The sequence below is a fragment of the Hypanus sabinus genome, chromosome 5, assembly GCF_030144855.1.
Source record: "Hypanus sabinus isolate sHypSab1 chromosome 5, sHypSab1.hap1, whole genome shotgun sequence".
Lineage (NCBI taxonomy): Eukaryota > Metazoa > Chordata > Chondrichthyes > Myliobatiformes > Dasyatidae > Hypanus > Hypanus sabinus.
The window spans coordinates 152970713-152992453 of NC_082710.1; the positions used below are offsets into that span (position 1 = coordinate 152970713).

The window sequence follows — 21741 nt, forward strand, 5'->3', positions numbered from 1 at the left end:
TAGAGATGTACAGGATGATAAAAGGCATAAGAAAAATAGGTTGAGTGGATAACCAGAGTTTTTCCCATGGTAGAAATGGCTAATATGAGTGAGAACAATTTCAAGATGATTAGAAGAGACTATAGTGGGATGTCAGAGGTAAGTATTTTTTTTTTACATAGAGAGTGGTGCATTAAATACTTGACATTTCTAGTCTGTAGAAAAAACTGACTATCCCATCTCTGCGTATCTCTCAGGATTATATAGATCTCTACCAGGTCTGCCCTCAACCTCCAATGCTCCAGAGAAAACAACATGAGTTTGCCCAACTATACAACAGAGAAAGTAACCATGTTTATTCCATTGTGTAATCCTCATATTTTGTACTCACTCATTCTCCAAATTGCCAAAAAATTCCAGAGTTTCTGCTCATATTATAAACTAAATGTTGGACACTGCCAATCTCCCTTGAAGAAAAGAATTACTCTTGGGTGTCCAGTGTTCAAAACAAGCATTTGTACTTCAGAGCAATGATTTAACATTTGGCATTTGTGGTGCAATTAGGACTGGAAGGAGGAACTCAACTCAAGTGGGACCTTACAGACCTTACAGTTCACTTGAGTATTTTCTCAGATGTAAGAAAAAGTTAAATCATAGCTAAATGGGAGTTCGTTAAAGCAGCAGAAGATTCAGCCAATAAGTTTCCACAGTGGATGTAACACTAAACGTATCCTCATAGAGGGATCAGAAGTGGAGAGAATGAGCAATTTCAAGTTCCTGAGTGTCACCATCTCTGAGGACCTAGCATGGATGCAACATATTGATGCAGCTATAAAGAAGCCATGACAGTGGCTATATTTCATTAGGAGGTTGAGGAGATTTTGTTGTTCTACTAAAACACTCGAAAACTTCTACAAACGTACAATGGAGAGCATTCTGACTGGCTGCATCACCATCTTTTATGAGGGACTACTGCACAACTTGTAAAATTAGTCAGATTTATCAGCGGTACCAGCCTCCATAGTATCCAAAACATCTTCAAGGAGTGATGCCTCAGGAAGGCTACATCCAGGACATGCCCGATTCACACTGGAGCCATCAGAAAGGAGGTACAGAAGCCTGAAGGCACAGCTTCTTCCCCTCTGCCAGCCAATTTCCAAATGGACATTGAACCCATGAACACTACTTCAATACTGTTTTTATTTCTGTAATTTTGTGCTGCTTATGTTAACTAAATAGTCATATATATACTTTATGTAACTCAGTTTTTTTCCTTGATGTTTATTTATTGTCAATTTCATGGTACTGCTGCTGTAAAGTTAAAAAATCTCATGACCTATACCAGTAATATTAAATCTGATTCTGATTCTGACTAAGCTTGCTGTGGTATGCGGTCACTCATCACAAAACCTGTTTGAGGCTCCACCCTGTGGTCACAACTGTGGTTGAGAGAGCCAAATGCTCACCTGCAAAGGAGAAAAGAGAAGAGATTGAATTACAGTATAATACTGTGGTGAACCACATATACCTGTCTGGACACACCCCCTGCTGACTGCTCCTGTGGCTCCTCCCACAGACCCCTGTATAAAGGCGATAGAGGACTGAGCCCAGCCTCTCAGTCTCCAGGATATAGTATGGTGGTCACTCACTGCTTGTTCCTTCTTCCAGTCAATAAAAGCCCATATCTCGCCTTTACGTCTCAGAGTGAGTTGTTGATGGTGCATCAAATACTGTAGCAGGTTTAACAAAGATAAACAATGTTTACCCACCTCCAGTGATATCTTGGTTCTCTGCTTGCTGCACCTCTACATCACTCCAAAGATTATCGCAAACACAGTCATCAGCCCCAACATGGGACCTGCACAATGGGGCACACCAACTCCTGTCCACCAAGTAAAGATCGGTAAATTTATAAATGATTTTATTATTGTTACCAGTTACCAGTTACAGTGGAAATACTTGTTTTGCATTCTGTCCAAACAGATCATTACATCAGGATATTAATTTTGTGCAAGGGAAAACAATAACAGAATGTAGAGGAAAGTATTACTTTTACAGAGGATGTGTGGTGCTGGCTGGCAATAAGATGCAAGACCATTAAAAGTTAAACTGTGAGGTCAGATGCCCATTTTACTATGTTTGGAGTGACTCAGTTTTCTCAAAGGAGCATGACAGAAGTATTCATTGATCATAGCAGTACATGCTTTCAGGCTTTTGTATCGTTTTCCTGATGGGAGCTGGGAGAAGCGGAGGGTGGGGAGGTGTGGGGCGGATGGTGATCCTGGGTGGGTGGTATCTTATATATTGGATGATAGGAGAATGGAAGGTGTTTTGAAGAAGGAAGGTAATGTCATTCGGATGGAAAGGATGGAGAGGAGATTCACAAGGAGTGGAATGCTTGAGATACAAGGAGAGACAGTGTAGGCAGGTACTATTCCGCCCCCCCCCCCCCCCAGAGTGTAGGAGGCTGAGTTATACAAAGAGGTATATACAAGATAGAGTGCACAATAATTTTTCAGGGCTCCTGGTGGTATGGGTTTAAGTTAAGAGAGAAAAGATGTAACAGGAACCTGAGGGGCAACATTTTCACCCATAAGGTGGTCATTTTATGGGTGCCAGAAGAAGTGGTTGAGGCAGATAAGTTAACATCTTTTTAAAGATACATCCACATGTAGATGGATCTTAAGAGTTTAGGGAGATATGGGCCAGGATATATGGGACTTTCTTGAACAGGAGTCTTGATCACCAAAGATGTGCTGGGCTGAAGGGTTTGTTTCTCTGCTGCTGAATTCTACAAATCTATGACAATCAAACACTCAACAGCCAGGCAGTGACCACTTGACAGTCAGGTCTTCCCCACAGTCCCAATTGTTTCTTAGTTGTTCTTTCTGTTGAGTTCCTATTGTATTTCTTTGACCAACAGCTCAACAGCTTCTGTAACAGCTGCTGAGCAGAAGGAACAGATTTAACTCATGTGGTAAAAGAGCATAGTAAATAATAACTTCCAAATTGGAAATGGGATATGTTCTTGGAATTAAGAAAATTTCAATGGTGTGTGAGAAGGAGTGGGGCTACTTGCGCAATTCTTCCAAAGTAGGGAATAGGGTGGTGAAGATAGCCTACAGGATGCTGGATTTCATTGATCAGGGCATAGAATTCAAGAGAAGGGAACTAATAGTGTAGCTTCATGGTGGAGATCCTTGATTAGGTCTTTCAAAGAGTTAAATAGGGTGGTGAAGGAAGTGTACAAGATAACAATTATCAGTGCTTCGAATACAAGAGCACAGAAATTATGGTACAGCTTTATAAAACATTGGTGAGGCTACATTCTGAGTATTGTTTACAGTTCTTGTCACCAGAGGAGAGGTAAGATGTGATTGAATTAGACAGAGTGCAGAGGAGATTCATCAGAATGTGGCTCAGATGGATTGGGAAGAGAAAATGGATACACTGGGTTTGTTTTCCTTAGATGGGAGGAGACTGAGGGTGGACCTGATGGAGTTATACAAAATTATTAGGGTTGTGGATAGGAAACACATAGAAACTGTTGGAAGAATTTTTTAAAATATATATTAATTCTGTTTTGCAGTATTTTAAAAACAGTTATATATATATATACACACACTAGTTGATTTACTTACTTATTTTATATTTCTTCCTTCTATATTATCATGCATTGTATTGTTCTGCTGCTGCTAAGTTAACAGATTTCACAACACTTGCCAGTGACAATAAACCTAATTTTAATTCTGAAGAACGCTATAGGTTTTGCTTGCTGCAGTTTATGCTTCCATTTCATGTGTTTGCTTGAGCTGTAGTAAACTTTTCCCCATAGTAAATTTGCCTATAACTCGAGGTAGGTTTAAGTTGATGACCCTTAGAAGTTCATAGGGAATCTACAAAATGAATGCTTTCAGCAAGGGGGTGTTGGAGTTGGGAAAGGACTGCCTGAGGAGATGGTGGAGGCAGAGACCCTCATAATTTTCAAGATGTATCTAGATGAGCACTTGAATCATCAAGTTACAGAAGGGGACGGGTTGTGCTTTTGAGAACAGAGGGTTTGCATTAATCAGGTAGGCTGAAGAGCCTCCTTCTCTGCTGCATGAGCCACCACAGGCAGAATGAAGCAAATTCTGTACCATACAATGACCTACCTCCCTTCACCACCAGTTCCTGTGTCAGGCTGCTGTGCTCGACGCGACAGGCATAGATGTTTGGGTTGTTGCCCTGCAGCTCAATGACTAGTTCCATCCAGTACGTATCATTGAAGTTCGGTAGCACAGTCACCTTGTAGCCCTCAGAAACAACCTGCCCATTCTTCAGCCACATAGCGTTGATAGCACGGGGGTAGAAGGGAGTGATGATGCATGAGAGACTCTCGCCTGCAGTAGCTGTTGGCCTCCTTGTCAACACCTGAGCCTCTGGAGCAACTGTTGAAGAATTAAAGATTATGTCACCATCTCAACACAGGCTGATGTTACTTTACTGTTACAGGCTGAAGTTACAGTGTTCAATGTTGGGATTACTCTCACATCTGTCACTGCCTCAGAACGTGATCTGTCTCACTACAACACTCACTATCTGATCTGAAATCAGCCTCCACAGCCTAAGCTCATGCAGGCGACAGACAGAGATTACGTTCATTCATCTAACAGGTCCAGATTGAGGTCACAAGCACTGTTCCCAATACAACTGTCATGCAATATCCCAAATTAAGATCATCCTCAAACTGCAAGATGGAGAATGTCCTCAGCACAGCAGTGGTGATGAGAAGGTCTCTCACTGCCCCACACACTGCTCCAGATCAGGACATCAGTCAATGTCTTGATTTGGGTGTGCCCTCAATTAAAGATTCAAAGTACATTAATTATCAAAGTGTGTATAAAGAATACAACACTGAGATTTATCCTCCAATGCAGCAAAGAAACAACGAGACACCAACGAACCACTTCAAAGAAAACATCAAACACCAAACATGCAGAGAGAACAAATTGCACAAACAGTGAAGTGAGCTAGCAACACGTGGAATATCAAACATCTGAGCAGGAGTACATTTGTTCTTAATTGTCCATTCCTCATCTGTTAGTGCATAATAGTGAGAATGAGACCAGGGGCAGTGTCTTGTACTGTGTACTGTGTGAGAGATGTGAGAATTCTGGGAGACATCCAGTCTCTCAGATAAACACATCTGCACCAGGTGTGTCAAGCTGCAGCTCCTCAGAGAATGTGTCAAGGAACTGGACCTGCAGCTCAATGACTTTAGCTTCATATGGGAGAAAGAGGAAGAGATAGATAGGAGCTGCAAGGAAGTAGTCACCCTAGGATGAAGGAGATAGATAAATTGGTGACTGTCAGAAAAAGGAGGGGAAATGCACAGCCAGTGCAGAACACACCTGCAGTTATTTCCCTCAAAATAAGTGTACCACTTCAGATACTGTTGAGGGGGACAACCAACCGGGGGTAACCACAGAGTCCAGGTCTCTGGCACTGAGTCTGGTGTTGTGGCTCAGAAGAGCAGAGAGGTGAAGAAGACTGCGGTGTTGATAGGAGATTACATTGTCAGAAGAACAGAGACAAGATTCTATGGGCACGATGGAGACAGCCGGATGGTATGTTGCCTCCCAGTTGCCTGGATCACAGATGTCTCAGATCAGGTCCATTGCATTTTCTGGAGGGAGGGTGAGCAGCCAGAAATCTTGGTGCATAGTGGTGCCAATGACACGGGTGGAGAAGTTGAAGAGGTCCTCAAGAGAGATTTTAGGGAGCTGTGTAGAAAGCTGTAAAACAGGACCTCCAAGGTAGTAATCACTGGATTTCTGCCCATGCCACACACCAGTGAGGGGAAGAATAGTATGATTTGGCAGGTGTATGTGTGGCCAAGGAATTAGTGGAGACAGCAGGGGTTCTCTTCTGGGTATGACCTGTACAAAAGGGACAGGTTACACTTGAACCCAAGGGGGCCCAATATCCTTGCATGCAGGTTTTCTAGAGTTGTTCAGGAGGATTAAACTAATTTGACTGTCCCGAGCCATCAGGGGGGCAAAATGTGCACATGCCCAGCTAATCCACAGTTACTTCCAGGACACCTGTGACACAAGGCACATGTGGAAGGGCATCCAGGACAACACCATTTACAAGACAACATCACCTGACTGTGCGGGTGATGCATCCCTGCCAAATGTGCTGAATAACTTCTATGCCCGGATTGAGGTGGAAAATGACATGGCGGCGAGGAAGTCCACCCCTCCTACAAATGACCAGGTGCTGTGTCTCTCCGTGGATGTCGTGAGAAGAACCCTGTGCTGATGGACCAGACAACATCCCTGGTAGAGTGCTCAGAGGATGTGCAGACCAGCTAGCAGATGTTCTCACTGACATCTTCAACATCGCCCTGAGCAGCGCCACCATTCCAACGTGCTTCAAGGCCGCCACCATTGTCCCCATGCCGAAGAAGTCTTCAGAGTCCTGCCTAAATGACTATTGTCCCGTTGCACTTACATCCATCATCATGAAGTGTTTCAAGAGGCTCGTCATGAGGCATATCAAGACCCTGCTGCCCCCCTCACTGGACCCCCTGCAGTTTGCGTACCGTCCCAACTGCTCAACAGATGATGTCATTGCCATCACCCTCCACCTGGCCCTAACCCACCTGGACAAAAAAGACACATACGTTTGGATGCTGTTCATAGACTTTAGTTCAGCATTCAACACAATCATCCCTCAGAAACTGACTGGAAAGCTGAGTCTACTGGGCCTGAACACCTCCCTCTGCAACTGGATCCTAGACTTCCTGACTGTGAGATCTCAGTCAGTCTGGATCGGGAGCAGCATCTCCAACACCATCACACTGAGCACGGGGGCTCCCCAGGGTTGCGTGCTCAGTCCACTGCTGTTCACTCTGCTGACCCACGACTGTGCTGCAACAGACAGCTCGAAACATATCATCAAGTTCGCCGATGACACCACCGTGGTGCGTCTCATCAGCAAGTACGACGAGTCAGCTTACAGAGAGGAGGTGTAGCAGCTAACGGACTGGTGCAGAGCCAACAAACTGTCTCTTAATGTGAACAAAACAAAAGAGATGGTTGTTGACTTCAGGAGGGCACGGAGCGACCACTCCCTGATGAACATTGATGGCTCCTCGGTAGAGATTGTAAACAGCACCATATTTCTTGGTGTTCACCTAATGGAGAATCTCACCTGGTCCCTCAACACCAGCTCCATAGCAAAGAAATCCCAGCAGTGTCTCTACTTTTTGCGAAGGCTGAGGAAAGTCCATCTCCCACCCTCCATCCACATCACATTCTACAGGCGTTGTATTGAGAGCATCCTGAGCAACTGCATCACTGCCTTGTTCAGAAATTGGACCATCTCGGATCGCAAGACCCTGCAGCCGTCAGCTGAGAAGATCATTGGGTCTCTCTTCCCGCCATCACAGATGTTTACACTACACGCTGCATCTGCAAAGGAAACAGCATTATGAAGGACCCCATGCACCCCTCATACAATCTCTTCTCCCTCCTGCTGTCTGGGAAAAGGCTCCGAAGCATTTGGGCTCTTACAACCAGACTATATAACAGTTTCTTCCCCCAAGCTATCAGAGTCCTCAATACCCGCAGCCTTGACTGACACCTTGCCCTACTGTCCTGTTTATTATTTATTGTAATGTCTGCACTGTTTTTGTGCACTTTATGCAGTCCACTGTAGGTTTGTAGTATAGCTTTCTCTGTTATTTTTATTACCTAGTTCAGTCTAGTTTTTTGTACTGTCATGTAAACCATGGTCCTGAAAAACGTTGTCTCATTTTTACTATGCACTGTACCAGCAGTTATGGTTGAAATGACAATAAAAGTTGACTTGACTTGACTTGAAGAAGGAAAAGATGGAATATAAAAGTAAGCAAGATAATAATAAAGAGGATACAATAAGTTTCTATGGATAAAGTGTAAAAGTGAGGTGAGGTTGGATTTTGGACAACTGTAAAGTGATGCAGGAGAAGTAGTAACTGGGGACAATGAAATAGTGGATGAAATGAGGAAGACACTAGCAGTATGCTGGAAGCTTGGCAGTGTCAGGGGAGCAGGTATGTGTAAAGTTGCAATTACTAGACAGATGTTTCTTGGGAAAATGAAAGGTCTTAATGTGACCTGGACAGATGGTGCAGATGCCAGGGTTCTGCAACAGGTGGCTGAAAAGATTATTGAGGCATTAGTAATGATCTTTCAAGAATCTTTAGATTCTGGAATTGTTGCAAAAGATTGGAAAATTGCAAATATCACTCTACTCTTCAAGCAGGGAGAGACACACAGAAGAAAGGAAATTATAAGCCAGTTAGTCTGACCTCAGTTGTTGGGAAGATTTTGGAGCTGATTGTTCAAGATGGGGTTTTGGGGTACTTGGAGGCACATGATAAAATAGGTCGTAGTGGACATAGTCTCCTCAAGGGAAGATCTGTTGGAATTATTTGAAAAAATAACAAGCTGGATAGACAAAGGAGGAGCAGTGAATGTTGTGTATTTGGATTTTCAGAAGGCCTTTGACAAGGTGTGACAGAGGTAGAACAAGGAAAGAGGTTCTATTGAGGGAATTTGAGGACTAAATTAAAAAAGCAGAACAAATAAGGTGGGAATCTCTGGATTACTACTGAGCCACGAGCAAATTGGCATAGGGTTTAGAAGATTAGAGAGTAAAGTGTGTGGCTGAAGGATTGGTGTGGGGGAAGTAGGTTTGAATTCATGAGAAATTGGCACCAGTATTGGAGAAGGAGGGAGCCATATCAATGGGACAAGCTCCACCTGAACTGTGATGGGACCTGGACCCTAGTGAATCACATAACCAGGGCTCTGCATAGGGATTTAAATTAAATAGTAAGGGGTGGGTTTAGTAGGGGGAAAGGGTTCAACAGATTATACAAGTATATATAAAGTAAAAGAGAAAAGTATAGATAAAGACAATGAAAAATCAAAAGATAAAATAAGAATGGAGTAAAGAAAAGTCAAGTCCAAAAGAGAAAAAGATTACAAGATTTTAAAAGCACAATGAGGGTAGGGGCACGTTATCTGAATGCCCGTAGTATTCAAAATGAGGTCTGTGAACTTTTGACACAAATCAGTACAAAGGGGTATGATTTCATGGGCATTACAGAATTGTGGTTGCAGGGTGGAGAGGATTGGGAAGTAAATATCCAAGGATATCAGGTAATACAGAAGGATAGGCAAGAAGGTAAGGGAGGTGGAGTAGCACTCTTAATTGTGGATCAGATCAGGGTGATAGTGAAAGATGCTGTAAGATCTAATGAGCAGAATTTTGAATCCAACTGGGTAGAGTTTAGGAATAGAAAATGGAAAAAAAATCACTGGTGGAAGTTGTCTATCGACCACTGAAATATAACATTACAGTGGCACAGGCAATAAACAGACAAATATCTGTGGCATGTAAGAATGGAACAGCAGTTATCGTGGTGGTTTTTAAGTTGCGTATAGATTGGGTGAATCAAGATGATGGAGGCAGTATTAAGGATGACTTCATAGAATGCATCCATGATGGCTTTCTTGAACAGCATGTTAATAAACCTACAAGGGAACATGCTATCTTAGATCTGATCATGTGCAATGATCAGGTAAAATTAGTGATCTTGTAGATAGGGATCCTCTTGGAAAAAGTGATCACAGTATGATTGAGTTTCTCATACAAATGGTGGGTGTAATAGTTCAATCGAAAATAAGTGTTTTATGTTTAAACAATGGAGACTACAATGGAATGGGGGAGGATTTGGCTTGCGTAGACTGGGAACACAGATCATATTGTGGGAGGGTTGAGAAGCAGTGGAAGACTTTCAAAGAGATTTTTCACGGTGTTCAACAAGAGTATATTCCAGTCAAAAGTGGGAAGTAAGTAATTAAGTAAGGGTGGGGAGAGCCAGCCTTGGATAACTATGGAAATGAAAGAAGGCATCAAACTAAAAGCTTGTTTGTACAAATTTGCCAAGAGTACTGGGAAACTGGAAGATTGGGAAAACCTTAAAAAGCAACAAAGAACGACTAAGCGAGCAATAAAGGAATGGAAGACAGATTATGAAACTAAACTAGCACAAAATACAAGAAAGGATTGTAAAAGTTGTTATAATTATATAAAGCAGAAAAGGTGGCTTAAGTGAACGTAGGTCCCTTGGAGGACAAAAAGGGGAATTAATATTGGGTAATGAGGAAATGGCAGAGGCTTTAGATCTATGTTGTGTCGGTCTTCACAATGGAGGTGGAGGACACGTCTAACGTGCCAAAGACAGATGTTATGGATGCGCTGGGAGGTGAGAACCCTGATACAATAGGAATCACTGAAGAGGTGGTGCTGAGCGTACTTGTGGGCCCGAAGATAGATAAGTCCCAGGGTACTGAAAGAAATGGCAGAAGTTATAGTAGAGGCTTTGGTGATAATTTACCAAAAATGAACAATAGAGTTGGGGGTAATGTATTAGCATGGATAGAGGATTGGTTGACTAATAGAGAGAAGAGAGTTAGGAGAACTGGGTGTTACTCTGGTTGTCAATCAGTAGTGAGTGATGAGCTGCAGGAGTCTGTGCTGGGCTTGCGACTGTTCACGATATACATTAATGATCTGGAAGAGAGGACGAGTGTAGTGTGTCTAAGTTTATGTACGGTGTGGAAGCATCCTGAAATTTGTCAATAAGGTCTAAGCAGGAACTCCTGACTCCTGAAAACTGCTGAATTGCATGTATTTTAAGGTATAAAAGACCATACTTGTGCTTACTTTAGCAGTCTTTTCATGGGCTCTCTTTGGTCATGTAATTAAATAATTCAACTGAATACTGGGGTCTGTGTCTTTGTTTAATCAGCGATAGTAAGTTTCTGTGACACTCAGTGTAGAGGGGCTTCGTTTTAAAATGGAGATCAGGAAGTATTTCTTCAGCCAGAGAGCAGTACATCTGTGGAATTCATTGCCACAGGCAACTTGGCAGCTGCGGAGGTCACACCTTTAGGTATATTTAAAGCAGAGATTGATAGGTTCTTTAGGGTCACGACATGAAGTGATACGGGGAGAAGGCAGGACATTGGAGGTATGAGGGATAATGGACCAGCATGATGACATGGTGGAGCAGACTTGATGGGCCCGTTCTGCTTCTATATCTTACGGTTTTATCGAGTCTAGATGTATTCAGTTTAGTTCAGTGCCTTGCTACAAGTCAAATGCAAGGCACAGAATCAATGTTCGCTGAAGCGCCCAGTGCACGCTGATTCACCTCGATCAAACTGCTCATAAGCAGCAATACCTGAAACACATGAATCCTAAAGTTCCCCAAAATGAGTCACAACCACAAGCCTCACTGATCAATCCCTGCAATGTGGAACACAAGCCTCCTGCACTTTCCTCCAACCGCAGCTCGTAAAAGGGCAAGGAATACCAGCCAAACACAGCAGATGGCGCCAAACACCAGCTTGGCCTCCGCCCCCGGCCTCGTCCACTTCAACCTTGCTCAACGCCTCAGTCAGAGAGAAGCAACAGAGCCAATCATGGGCTCACAGTCCTCCTCCAGGCCTGCAAGCCGTACACTCCAATGAACTCACTGTTTCAAATTAGGAGATCCCTCAATACACCAGGGTGGGAAACCCCTAAGCATTTTGTTTTGGGAGCTCCCCCTCTTTCCCATATCAGGGGATCCCTTTGCATCTCCAATTGGGAGCTTCCTTACTGTCCAGATCAGGAGATCCATCAAATCCTTCAGTATCTCGAATCATGACAGCCTACACCATCTCTGTCTCAGAGCCCCATAATCGTCTCAGACTGAGATATCTCTTATGTCGCTGAATTGGGAGTTCCCTCACCATCACAGAATGTTCCACTTGCCTTGCCTTTCAGATGCTTCTTTTCCAAGCTGAACAGCTCTTTGCAAGTACCGAATGCAGTAAATCTTCATTTCACGCTCTTCATTGAAAGTGAGTTGGGTCATTTGAGAATTGATCAATTCTATGAGATTTTTCTCTGCGCTGATATCACAGCTGACCGTTCCAAAATCTGGGATGTTGACTTTTAGAATCACATTGATCGTATTTCCAGAATGTGTGCAGCCCAAGATTCCCTGTATGTAGCTGATGTCTGTAAAGTACCAACAGATTAATTAACATTCATGGCTGAAGCTTCCAACATTAAATCTGATATCCATCTGGATACTGGCCTGCTAAATACATAAATGCTGCAAGGGGTGATTGATAAGTTTGTGGCCTAAGGTAGAAGGAGTCAATTTTAGAAAACCTAGCACATTTATTTTTCAACATAATCCCCCCCCCCCCTTCATTAACGCACTTAGTCCAGAGGATGTGGAGCATATGGATCGTAGACCTCCAGGAAGTGTCCACGCAGGGGTGATTGATAAATTTGTGGCCTCGGGTAGAGGAAATGCGTTATACAGCTCTAGTTACATGCATATGCAGTTCAGCTCTTTGAGTGATTATGCAGAAAGTTTGAAGTTAATAACTCGTCAGGGGTGATTGATAAGTTTGTAGCCTAATGTGGAAGGAGATATTGAAAAATAAATGTGCTAGGTTTTCTAAAATTGACTGCTTCAACCTTAGGCCACAAACCTATCAATCACCCCTCGTACGTGACAAAGAGGTGCACAAAATAGTGGGTCACAGTGAGGGACTGTGTACAGTTAAGGCTGAGATCATGGGGTGACAGTGTACCATATAGGATGTTTGTCACTGTGCGGCACAGATCACAGGGTCTTGAGGAATCACTAATCAATGTGAGCAACTGTCTACATGGCAGGGTGGGAGGGGAAAGTTTAAAGAGATTAATTTGTTATCAAAGAATGGCAACGTTTTTAAATGTACAGTGAAAAGCATTCGGATTGGTTACATCACAGCTGGTAGGTAAACGCTAAAGCCCTGAAAGACAAAAGGCTGAGGGGGTGGTGGACTCAGTCAGTCCCATCACAGGTACAGCACTCCGCATCGTTCAGGACATCTGCTGAAGGCAATGTCCCAGGAAGACAATGTCCATCATCTGGAACCGCACCCTTCATATCATCCAGGACAGACCCTCTTCTTGATGCTCCCACCAGGAAGGAGAGACAGGCCGAAGGACCCACACCTCAGGCTCCGACAAGAGCTCCATGTCCAACAGCACCAGGTTCTTTAACCAACCAGAAAAGCCTTAACGTGACCCGAGATTATATTCTTTCCTCTCTTAACCTTGGACAAATATTGTTACATTAATTTTGTTGTATATCTTTGCAAATGTGCAGGTTGTGTATATTTATTTAAAATTGACTCCATGCTAACACGTCCTGTAATAAAGACTTCTGCTGCTGCAAAACAGTAATTTTATGGCATTTGTACCCTGTGTATGTAAGCCTATGATCAGAAATAAACTTGAGCTCGTATTTATGCAGAGTGCACAGTACAGAGATCACATTGAAACAGTGTGCATACAAAGCAGGGGGCATATCGAAGGACTCTGTCAATATGTGGGACAGAGCAGGAGCTCGGTGAGAATCTGCACTGTGCAGTCTGTGTTGAACCATGTCCACTGCAGAGTTACGGTGGAGAATTGTGAAAGCAACGTGTTTGTATTCAGTGTCAATAAGCACAGAGTGTGCACCACAGCAGGTCTGGTCGCTCTGTGATGGTGAGGATTTCGAGAAGGTGCAGAAGATGCTTACCAGATGCTGCCTGCATTGGACAGCATGTGCTATAACAAGAGATTGGACCAGCTTGGGCTGCTTTCAGTCGACATCTGTATCATTTTTCCCTCAGCTGAAATGTCTAATACAAGAGGGTATGTTCAATAGAGATGTGCAGGGTCAGTCTTTTACAGAGTGGCCCATTCCTAAATTGTGCTAAATTGTGGTGGAAGTAGCAGATACAAAGAGGGTGTTCAAGAAGCTCAGTTGAGCAGGAAATAGGAGTACATGGACATTGTGTATGCAGAAAGGATTAGCTTAGTTTGGCATTTGATTATTAATATAATTAGTTCAGCAGAACTTTGTGGGCCAAAGGGCCTATTCCTGTGCTGTTGTGTTCTATGTTCTAATGCACGGAGTCCCAGCACCGAATCAGATCTGGAAAGCGTCACTGTGGCAGGTGACTAGGTAAGCCATGGACATCTTAGTTCCAAACCATTCGAGACTGAAGCATTCCCAAGTCTGCTGTTGGGGTCAAGTTTAGGATTGGGGTCAGAGCCAGGGCAAATCCTGTGTGGACAGTGGGTTTGATGTTCACTATTTCTCTGAATAGGTCAGTGGGGAATGAGGACTGGATAATCAGTTTACATTTAAGGGTCAGAACTTACCCAGATGATTAGGATGGAATTCTTCTAATTGGAGTTAAGGAAGGTAGAGAGCAGAATGGAGATTTGAGAGATTTGAAAAGGTGAAGGACTTTAAACTTGACACAACAAAATCGGATCCAAGAGAAGGTCAAGATATTGACAATATGCAAGTCACTATGATACTCAAGGGGCGGTGGAGATCAAAGACACTCACTAATGTGTGGGGTGATTGGCATCAGACATGCGGAGAGGAGCCCATGAAGCCTGTCAGTTATTTCTTTCTGTTCTTTCTGGTAGTCAGTCGATAAGCCATCTGCAATCCACTGATGCTTGATTTCTACTTCACGGAGGGTGCTGTCATAGTAGTCAATCTGCAAGTCATCCAACATCCCAATCCTGAAGAAGGCTGGCAGTTCAGTAATGTTGATGGATTGGAAGTAGAAATACATCAAGCCGTGTGAGCCTGAGTAAAATGAGAGAGAGAGAGAAAGAGAGGGAAGTGTTAGGAAACAACAAAGGATGCTCACAATTTCTAAGGCATAACTCGGGAGTTTGATAACATACTCACCACTTGAATGGATTAATACACATCCAAGCAGACATCCGACCGGATCAGGCAGCACACCCACCCCCCCCCCCCCCACTTTATTAGCTCCCCAAACATGAGCAACTAAAACATGCCTCACTGCTCTGGCTGTTTTCAAACTCCTAAGCAGGTACTCACCGAAGCCAATCCAACAGAATAACCCATATCCCAGCACAAAGGAGGTCAAGGGCAGCAGGCAAACAGGAACCCCAACTCCCACTATAGGGTTGCTTCTAATTCAGAGGCAAACATACTGGAATATGTGTCCGCCATGATAGAGAGGAAGCCAAGGTTCGAGGAGAAGCAAAAGAAATTTCTGGGGCACCAGTGTAGAAATTCTCATCATCACAGCAAAGGTGACAGAGAAAGAGGACAGAAAATTCGTTGTGGAGACCCACAAGAGGCAGAGTGGGAGGATTAAAAGTAAAGATAGTTGTGTGACTCTGTAGGTTGAAACAGACATTTGTGAGCACAGTGAGGGTAGGAAACCCTTAGCTATGCCCTGTATGAAGAGGAGAACAGGCTAGGAATTGGGAGCAAGGAAAACGACAATTTCCAGTTCTGTGTGAGTGCAGGGAGCAGCACCAATACAGTGATCAATGTAAAAGGAAAGGAGCTGAGTGAGGGAGCCCAAATGGGATTGAAACTTAGCACTCATTTCAAGAGGACTAGAATATAAAAGCAAAGGTGTAATGTTCGACTTCATAAAGCACTGGTGAGGCCTCACTTGGAGTATTGTGAGCAGTTTTGGGCCCCTTATCTTAGAAAGATGTGCTGAAACTGGAGAGGGTTCAAAGAAGGTTCATTAAAATGATTCTAGGATTGAAAGGTTTGTCACCTAAAGAGCATTTGATGGTTCTAGGCCTGTATTCACTAGAATTCAGAAGAATGAGGTGGGACCTAATTGAAACCTGTCAAATGGTGAAAGCCTTTTATAGAGTGAATGTAGAGAGGATGTTTTCTATGGTGGGAGAGTCTAAGACCAGAGGACACAGTCTCTGAATAGAGGGTTGTCCTTTTAGAGCAGAGATAAGGGGAAACTTTTTTTAGCCATAGAGTGGTGAATCTGTGGGATCCTTTGTCACAGGCAACTTAGCAGCAGTGGAGGCCAAGCCATTATGTATATTTAAGGCAGAGTTGATAGATTCTTGATTGGTCAGGACATGAAGGGATACAGGGAGAAGGCAACATATTGGAGCCAAGAGTAAAATTGGATGTAATGGACATGATGAAATAGCAGAGCAGACTTGATGGACCACATGGACCATTCTGCTCCTATATCTTATGGTCTTATGGTACAAGACTTTCACAGGTATCCAAGTGCAGAAGAGATTTTCCAGAATGCTTCCTGGATTGGAGGACATACGAATTGAATTGAATTAAATTGAATTGACTTTATTACTTACATCCTTCATATACAAGAGGAGTAAAAATCTTTATGTCTCCATTCAAATGTGCAATGTACAATTATAGAAATTTATAATAAATATTATGTAGAACAGCATAGTCAATATAACATAGAACTTCAGTGTCTCTGCATGAACTAAGCAGTTTGATGGTCTGGTGAAGAAGCTGTCCCAGAGCCTGTTTGTCCTGGCTCTCATGCTGCGGTATCATTTCCCAGATGATAGCAGCTGGAACAGTTTGTGGTTCAGGTGAGTCGGGTCTCCAAGGATCTTTTGGACCCATTTTACACACCTGTCCTTCTAAATATCCTGAATAGTGGGAAGATCACATCTACAGATGTGCTGGGCTGTCTGCACCACTCTCTGCAGAGTCCTGTGATTAAAGGATGTACAGTTCCCATACCAGGCAGTGATGCAGCCAGTCAGGATGCTCTCAATCGTGCCCCTATGGAAAGTCTCAGCCCATTGAGACTTTTCTACATTCCATCATGGCTGAATCCAAAACCCACTCAACCCCATACGCCTGTATTTTTGTCATATCTGACCATCAGGAAATGATTAACTTCCGCTTTAAATATATGCACAGACTTGAGAGTCTGTGGCAGAGCATTCCACAGATTTAAAGCTCTCTGGCTATATACATAAAAATATTCCTCCTTACCTCTGTTCTAAATGGCTACCCCTCAAATCTGATGCTGTGCCATCTAGTTCTGGATACTCTCACCGCAGGAAACATTCTCTCCACATCCACCCCAACAAGTCCTTTCAACATTCAGTAGGTTCTAATCAGATCACCCCACATTTTTCTAAACTCCAGTGAGTACCTGGGCAAGCTCCTCTCTCATGCCTCTGTAATTCCATTTATTCCATTGCGATACTGATACATGTGAGTTATGCTTCTCTCTCTTAAACTGCAGTATGAATTCAATCATATTTTGATCACTGACTCCTAAGGAATGCTTTATGTTTAGCTCCCTAATAAGATCTGTGTTTTTGCAGCGTACCTGTAGATGTGAACTTCCCACTATTGAGGACGTTTACAAAGACGGGTGTGTAAAAAGGGCCCAAAGGGTCCTTAGGAAACTGAGGTACACCAACCACAAAATGTTCCATCTGCTACCATCTGGAAAATTATACCACAACATAAAAGCCAGCCCCAAGGGGGACAGCTCCTTCCACTAGGCCATCAGACTGCTTAATTCATGCCTACACAACTGAATTTCTATGTTATATTGACTATCTTGTTGTACATTCTATTTATTATAAATTACTATGAATTACACATTGTACATTTAGTTGGAGATGTAATGTTACCATTATGAAGGATGTAATTAATAAAGTCAATTCAATTCAATTCAATTCAATACACATCACCCAATCTATGATAGCCTTTCCCTGAGTAGGCTCAAGCACAAGTATTCTCTGACCCTATGTCACCCTTTTCTAAAGATGTAATTCCAACTCTTACCAACAGAGTCACACCACTGCCTATGCCTTTTTGCCTGTCCTTTCAATACAAAGTATATCCCTTGACGTTAAGCTCCCAACTTCGGCCTTTTCTCAGCCACAGCTTCGTGATCCCCACAATGTCATTGAGACCAATCTTTAATTGCGGCACGGGTTCATCCACCTTATTCCAAATACAGCACCTTCAGTGCTGCGTTCTTCACCCTTTTGAATTTTGCCTCTGTAGTACAATTTAACTCTTTGCTATGTCTGTATTTGTACCCAATCATTGTCTTGTCCTTTTTACATTCATGTTACACCAATCATCTTCTTGCAAACCTGCTGGCTCATCCTCAGCTCTATCGTCCTGGTTTCCATCCCCCTGCCATATTCATTTCAACCACTCCCAACAGCTCTAGTAAATTTGGCCACAAGAATATTGGTCCCTCTTGGATTGAAATGCAACGTGCCCTTTTTCAACTGTTGCAAGTTTCCATCTTGGCCCTTAAACATTAGTTCTGTTTCTCTGTACTTGCATGCTATCGGAACTGCGGAGCTTTCCATCTTGAACTTGAAACATTAACAGTTCCTCTTTCCCCCAGATACTGGCCTGTTGACTATTGTCAGAACTTTTTCTTTCTATTTTCAAAGTGCATCAAGAGTTGGCTCTAAGTTTTTGGTGATTGCTGTGGTCATAGACTGAGAGAACATCGATGCATGTTATGTACAACGACTTCTGGGAGGTTTGATAAAAGGCCCCTCTCAAGTGAATGGCCAGGTTAACACCGCTCATGGCGAATGATGCAGCAGGAAGTGGAGGCAATTGGCACTGGACATGAGTGCCGAGTTCATCAAAGCTCTGGTGTTGGGGCGGTTGGTCAGTATGTTTACACATGGCAGATTATGGGAGATTTCTGTGCCTGCACTGGCTGCTTACAGAAAATACATTTGAAAAGGAAGCAGAAGAAATAGGAGCAATATATCACGAAGAACAATATTGCTCAGTTTCTGTTACCTTAGGTAGCAGGGAATTTAGGATGTTCAGGGAGATTTTAGGTCACGTTCAGTCAAATTTATTCCCATATGCATAAGAATGGCTAGATATAGATAAAATGAAAATCTTGCTTGCAACAGCATTACAAGCAGGCATATTCAGGGAACACACAGAATGTCAATATGCAAAGTTTTTGCAAGTCAATGAACAAAAATATCTGCAGATTGAGACATCAGAGCAAATAAAACAAAATAAAACAAAGCATCTGTTGAGAGACAAACAATAAGTGTTTCAGATTGGGGAGCCTGAGTCAGAACTTGGAACGAGAGAAATCAAGTTAGTTTTTGTTAGCAGAGAAGTCATTCACACATACGGCACAGAAAGAGGACACTCGGACTGCTATATGTGTGCAGATCCTTGAGGAATGGGTAGAACAGGAGTATTTCTCTGGTATTGTGAAATAGACTGATATAACGTGGAAGTTAAGGGATAGTTAAACTCATATTAAGTACTTTAATGTGATGCCTCTATTAAGATTGTGGGTCTTTCCACTTTGGGAACTGGCGACAATTCCTACCCAGTGGTGAAACATATTCAAGGATCATTTTGCCCCGAGTTTATCGACTCCAGAAATGTCGCAAGAGTGAAATAGAACACAGGAGTGCGATGAGTTCGTCTTCCCGTCTAATGCAGCCACAGCCAGGAACTCTGAAAGATTTAAAGGTGAGTTTCCCGACACAACCCCCGACCATCGCCGTCACATACCCTCGCCTCACCTGTCTGGCTTCCCGCGACAGAGCAGAGAGAGAACGCGGTGACAAGGAGCGACACCGGTCCGGTCCAACTCTCCATTGCGACGACTCCTCGCATCGACTGAACCCTGATCGTTAGTCAGTAAAGTGCTGAGGGTGGAGTTAGACTCACAGACGCGGCTTGGGGTAAACAGGGTAATCTACAGGTGCAGCCAGTAACTGAAAATCCTTCTAGAGAAATGGACTGTGGGCGCTGCGGAGAGTCGACTGATCGCGGGAGGGAGCGGAGCCAAACCACTTCCAGTATTGCATCAAATCCGACGAGCGGAGATTTCAGGAACCTCCTAAAAGCCCGAGCTAAGCTGCTCAGCACAAACCTTCACCAGTCACTGGGTAAAACAAAACTTCTAGAGGAATTCGGCGGGCCAGGCGGCAGATGTGATGGGAAATACAGGTGTCGACACAAAATACCCACTGTCCCTATAAATTCTCAGCTGCGGCCAGACACGCTGATTCATAGTCAGACTTCATAAAACAGGACTGGATGGGGAATGATCATAGAATAGGGTTCTTCAGCCACTGGACAGGGAGTGGCCAGGTTCTCTGAGAGAGCCCCTCAATTATTGTAATAGAGCTCCCCACCCCTCCCCACCCCGTCCCCCCACCCTAGAAGATTGTCAACAGTCTCCCACACCATCACCGACCTTATTAACTCTGGGGATGTCCCATCCACTGCCACCAACCTCATACTTCCCGCACCCCGTACGATCCGTAACTGCCCAAGATCCACAACCCTGCCTGTCCAGTTAGACCGATTGTTTCTGCTGGTTCCTGCTCCACTGAACGTATATCTACATACCTCTGCTCAGTTTTATCCCCCACCCGCCTCCGCTCAGTTCCGTCGCACCTACATCCTTGAGACTTCACACCCTCCTGATCTTTTCAATGATTTCAAGTTCATTGGACATGATTATCATATTTTCACAATGGATGTCCAACCCTATACACCACCACATCCCACTAGGATGGTCTCAAAGCTCTCCGTTTCTTTCTGGACACCATACCCCACCAGTTCCTCTCCATCACCACTCTCCTCCACCTAGTGAAACTGTTCCTCACTCTCAATAACTTCTCCTTTGGCTCCTCCCTTCAAGCAAATGGTTTATTATGGGAACTTGTATGCCTACATTTTTGTTGGCTGTGAGGAATAGTCTATGTTCTAACCCTACACTGTTTGGTGCTGTTTCCTACACCCATGTGGAGCTTGTCAGCTTTATCAAATTTGCCTCCAGTTTCCATCCTCAAATTTATTTGGTCCATTCCTGACACCTCCCTCCACTTTCTCGATCTCACTGACTCTATTTCTGGAGACAGCTTAGCTATTGATGTCTTTTATAAACCCACTGACCCTCACATCGATCTGGACTATACCTCTTCCCACCCTGTTACTTGAAAAAATGCCACCCCCTTCTCTCGATTCCTCCTTCTCCACCGCATCTGCTCTCAGGATGAAGCTTTTCATTGCAGAGCTAAAGAAATGTCCTCCTTCTTCAAAGAAAGGGGCTTCCCTTCCTCCACCATCAAAGCTGCCTTCTGCTGCATCTCTTCTATTTCACACTCCTCTGCCCTCACCCCATCCTCCCACCACCCCAACCAAGGTTCCTCTTCTCCTGAGCTACCACCTCACCTGCCTCTGTGTTCAGCAAACATAATTCTCCATAACCTCTGCCATCTCCAACAAAATCCCATGACCAAACACATTTTCCCTCCCCACAACCTCCCACCACACTTTCTGCAGGAATCGCTTCCTACATGACTCCCTTGTTCATATGTTCTTCCTCACTGATTTCCCTCCTGCCATTTATCCTTGCCAGCAGAACAAGTGTTACAGCTGCCCCTACACCTCCTCCCTCACTACCATTCAGAGCCCCAAACAGTCCTTCCAAGTGAGGCGACATTTCACTTATGAGTCTGTTGGGTTTATCTACTGTATCCAGTGCTCTAGGTGTGTGGCCTCGTGTATATTGGTGAGACCTGACATAGATTGGGAGACTGCTTCGCAAACACTGACAATCTCTTCACAAGAGGAAGCAGCAACCCCCAGTGGGCTCCCATTTTAATTCTACTTCTCATTCCCATTCTGACATGTTAAGCCATGGCCTCCCCTATTGCCATGATGTATTCCGTCTGGGTAGCCTCCAACCTGATGGAATGAACATTGATTTTTCCAACTTCTGGTAATGCCCCTCCTCCCCTCTCCTTCACCATTCCCCATTTCCCTTTCTCATCTTA

General features: G+C 43.7%; 1 protein-coding gene across 4 annotated transcripts; it reads right to left on the bottom strand.

The window, feature by feature from the left end:
• Nucleotides 1-345: 345 nt before the first annotated feature.
• LOC132394464 (major histocompatibility complex class I-related gene protein-like) lies at nt 346-20284 on the bottom strand. 4 transcript variants are annotated; one of them, XM_059970654.1, is made up of 6 exons: nt 20154-20284; nt 14480-14728; nt 11842-12090; nt 4134-4409; nt 1749-1861; nt 352-1445 (listed from the first exon to the last, which is right to left on the bottom strand). In XM_059970654.1, exons 2-5 carry the CDS (start codon nt 14712-14714, stop codon nt 1785-1787), a joined length of 837 nt encoding a protein of 278 aa, XP_059826637.1. In that variant the 5' UTR covers nt 14715-14728; nt 20154-20284; the 3' UTR covers nt 352-1445; nt 1749-1784. The 4 variants fall into 4 exon arrangements, with proteins under 4 accessions (XP_059826639.1, XP_059826637.1, XP_059826638.1 ...); XM_059970655.1 differs by having other exon boundaries at nt 20193-20272; XM_059970653.1 differs by lacking the exon at nt 20154-20284 and adding an exon at nt 19474-19900 and having other exon boundaries at nt 356-1445.
• Between the last annotated feature and the right edge of the window lie 1457 nt (nt 20285-21741).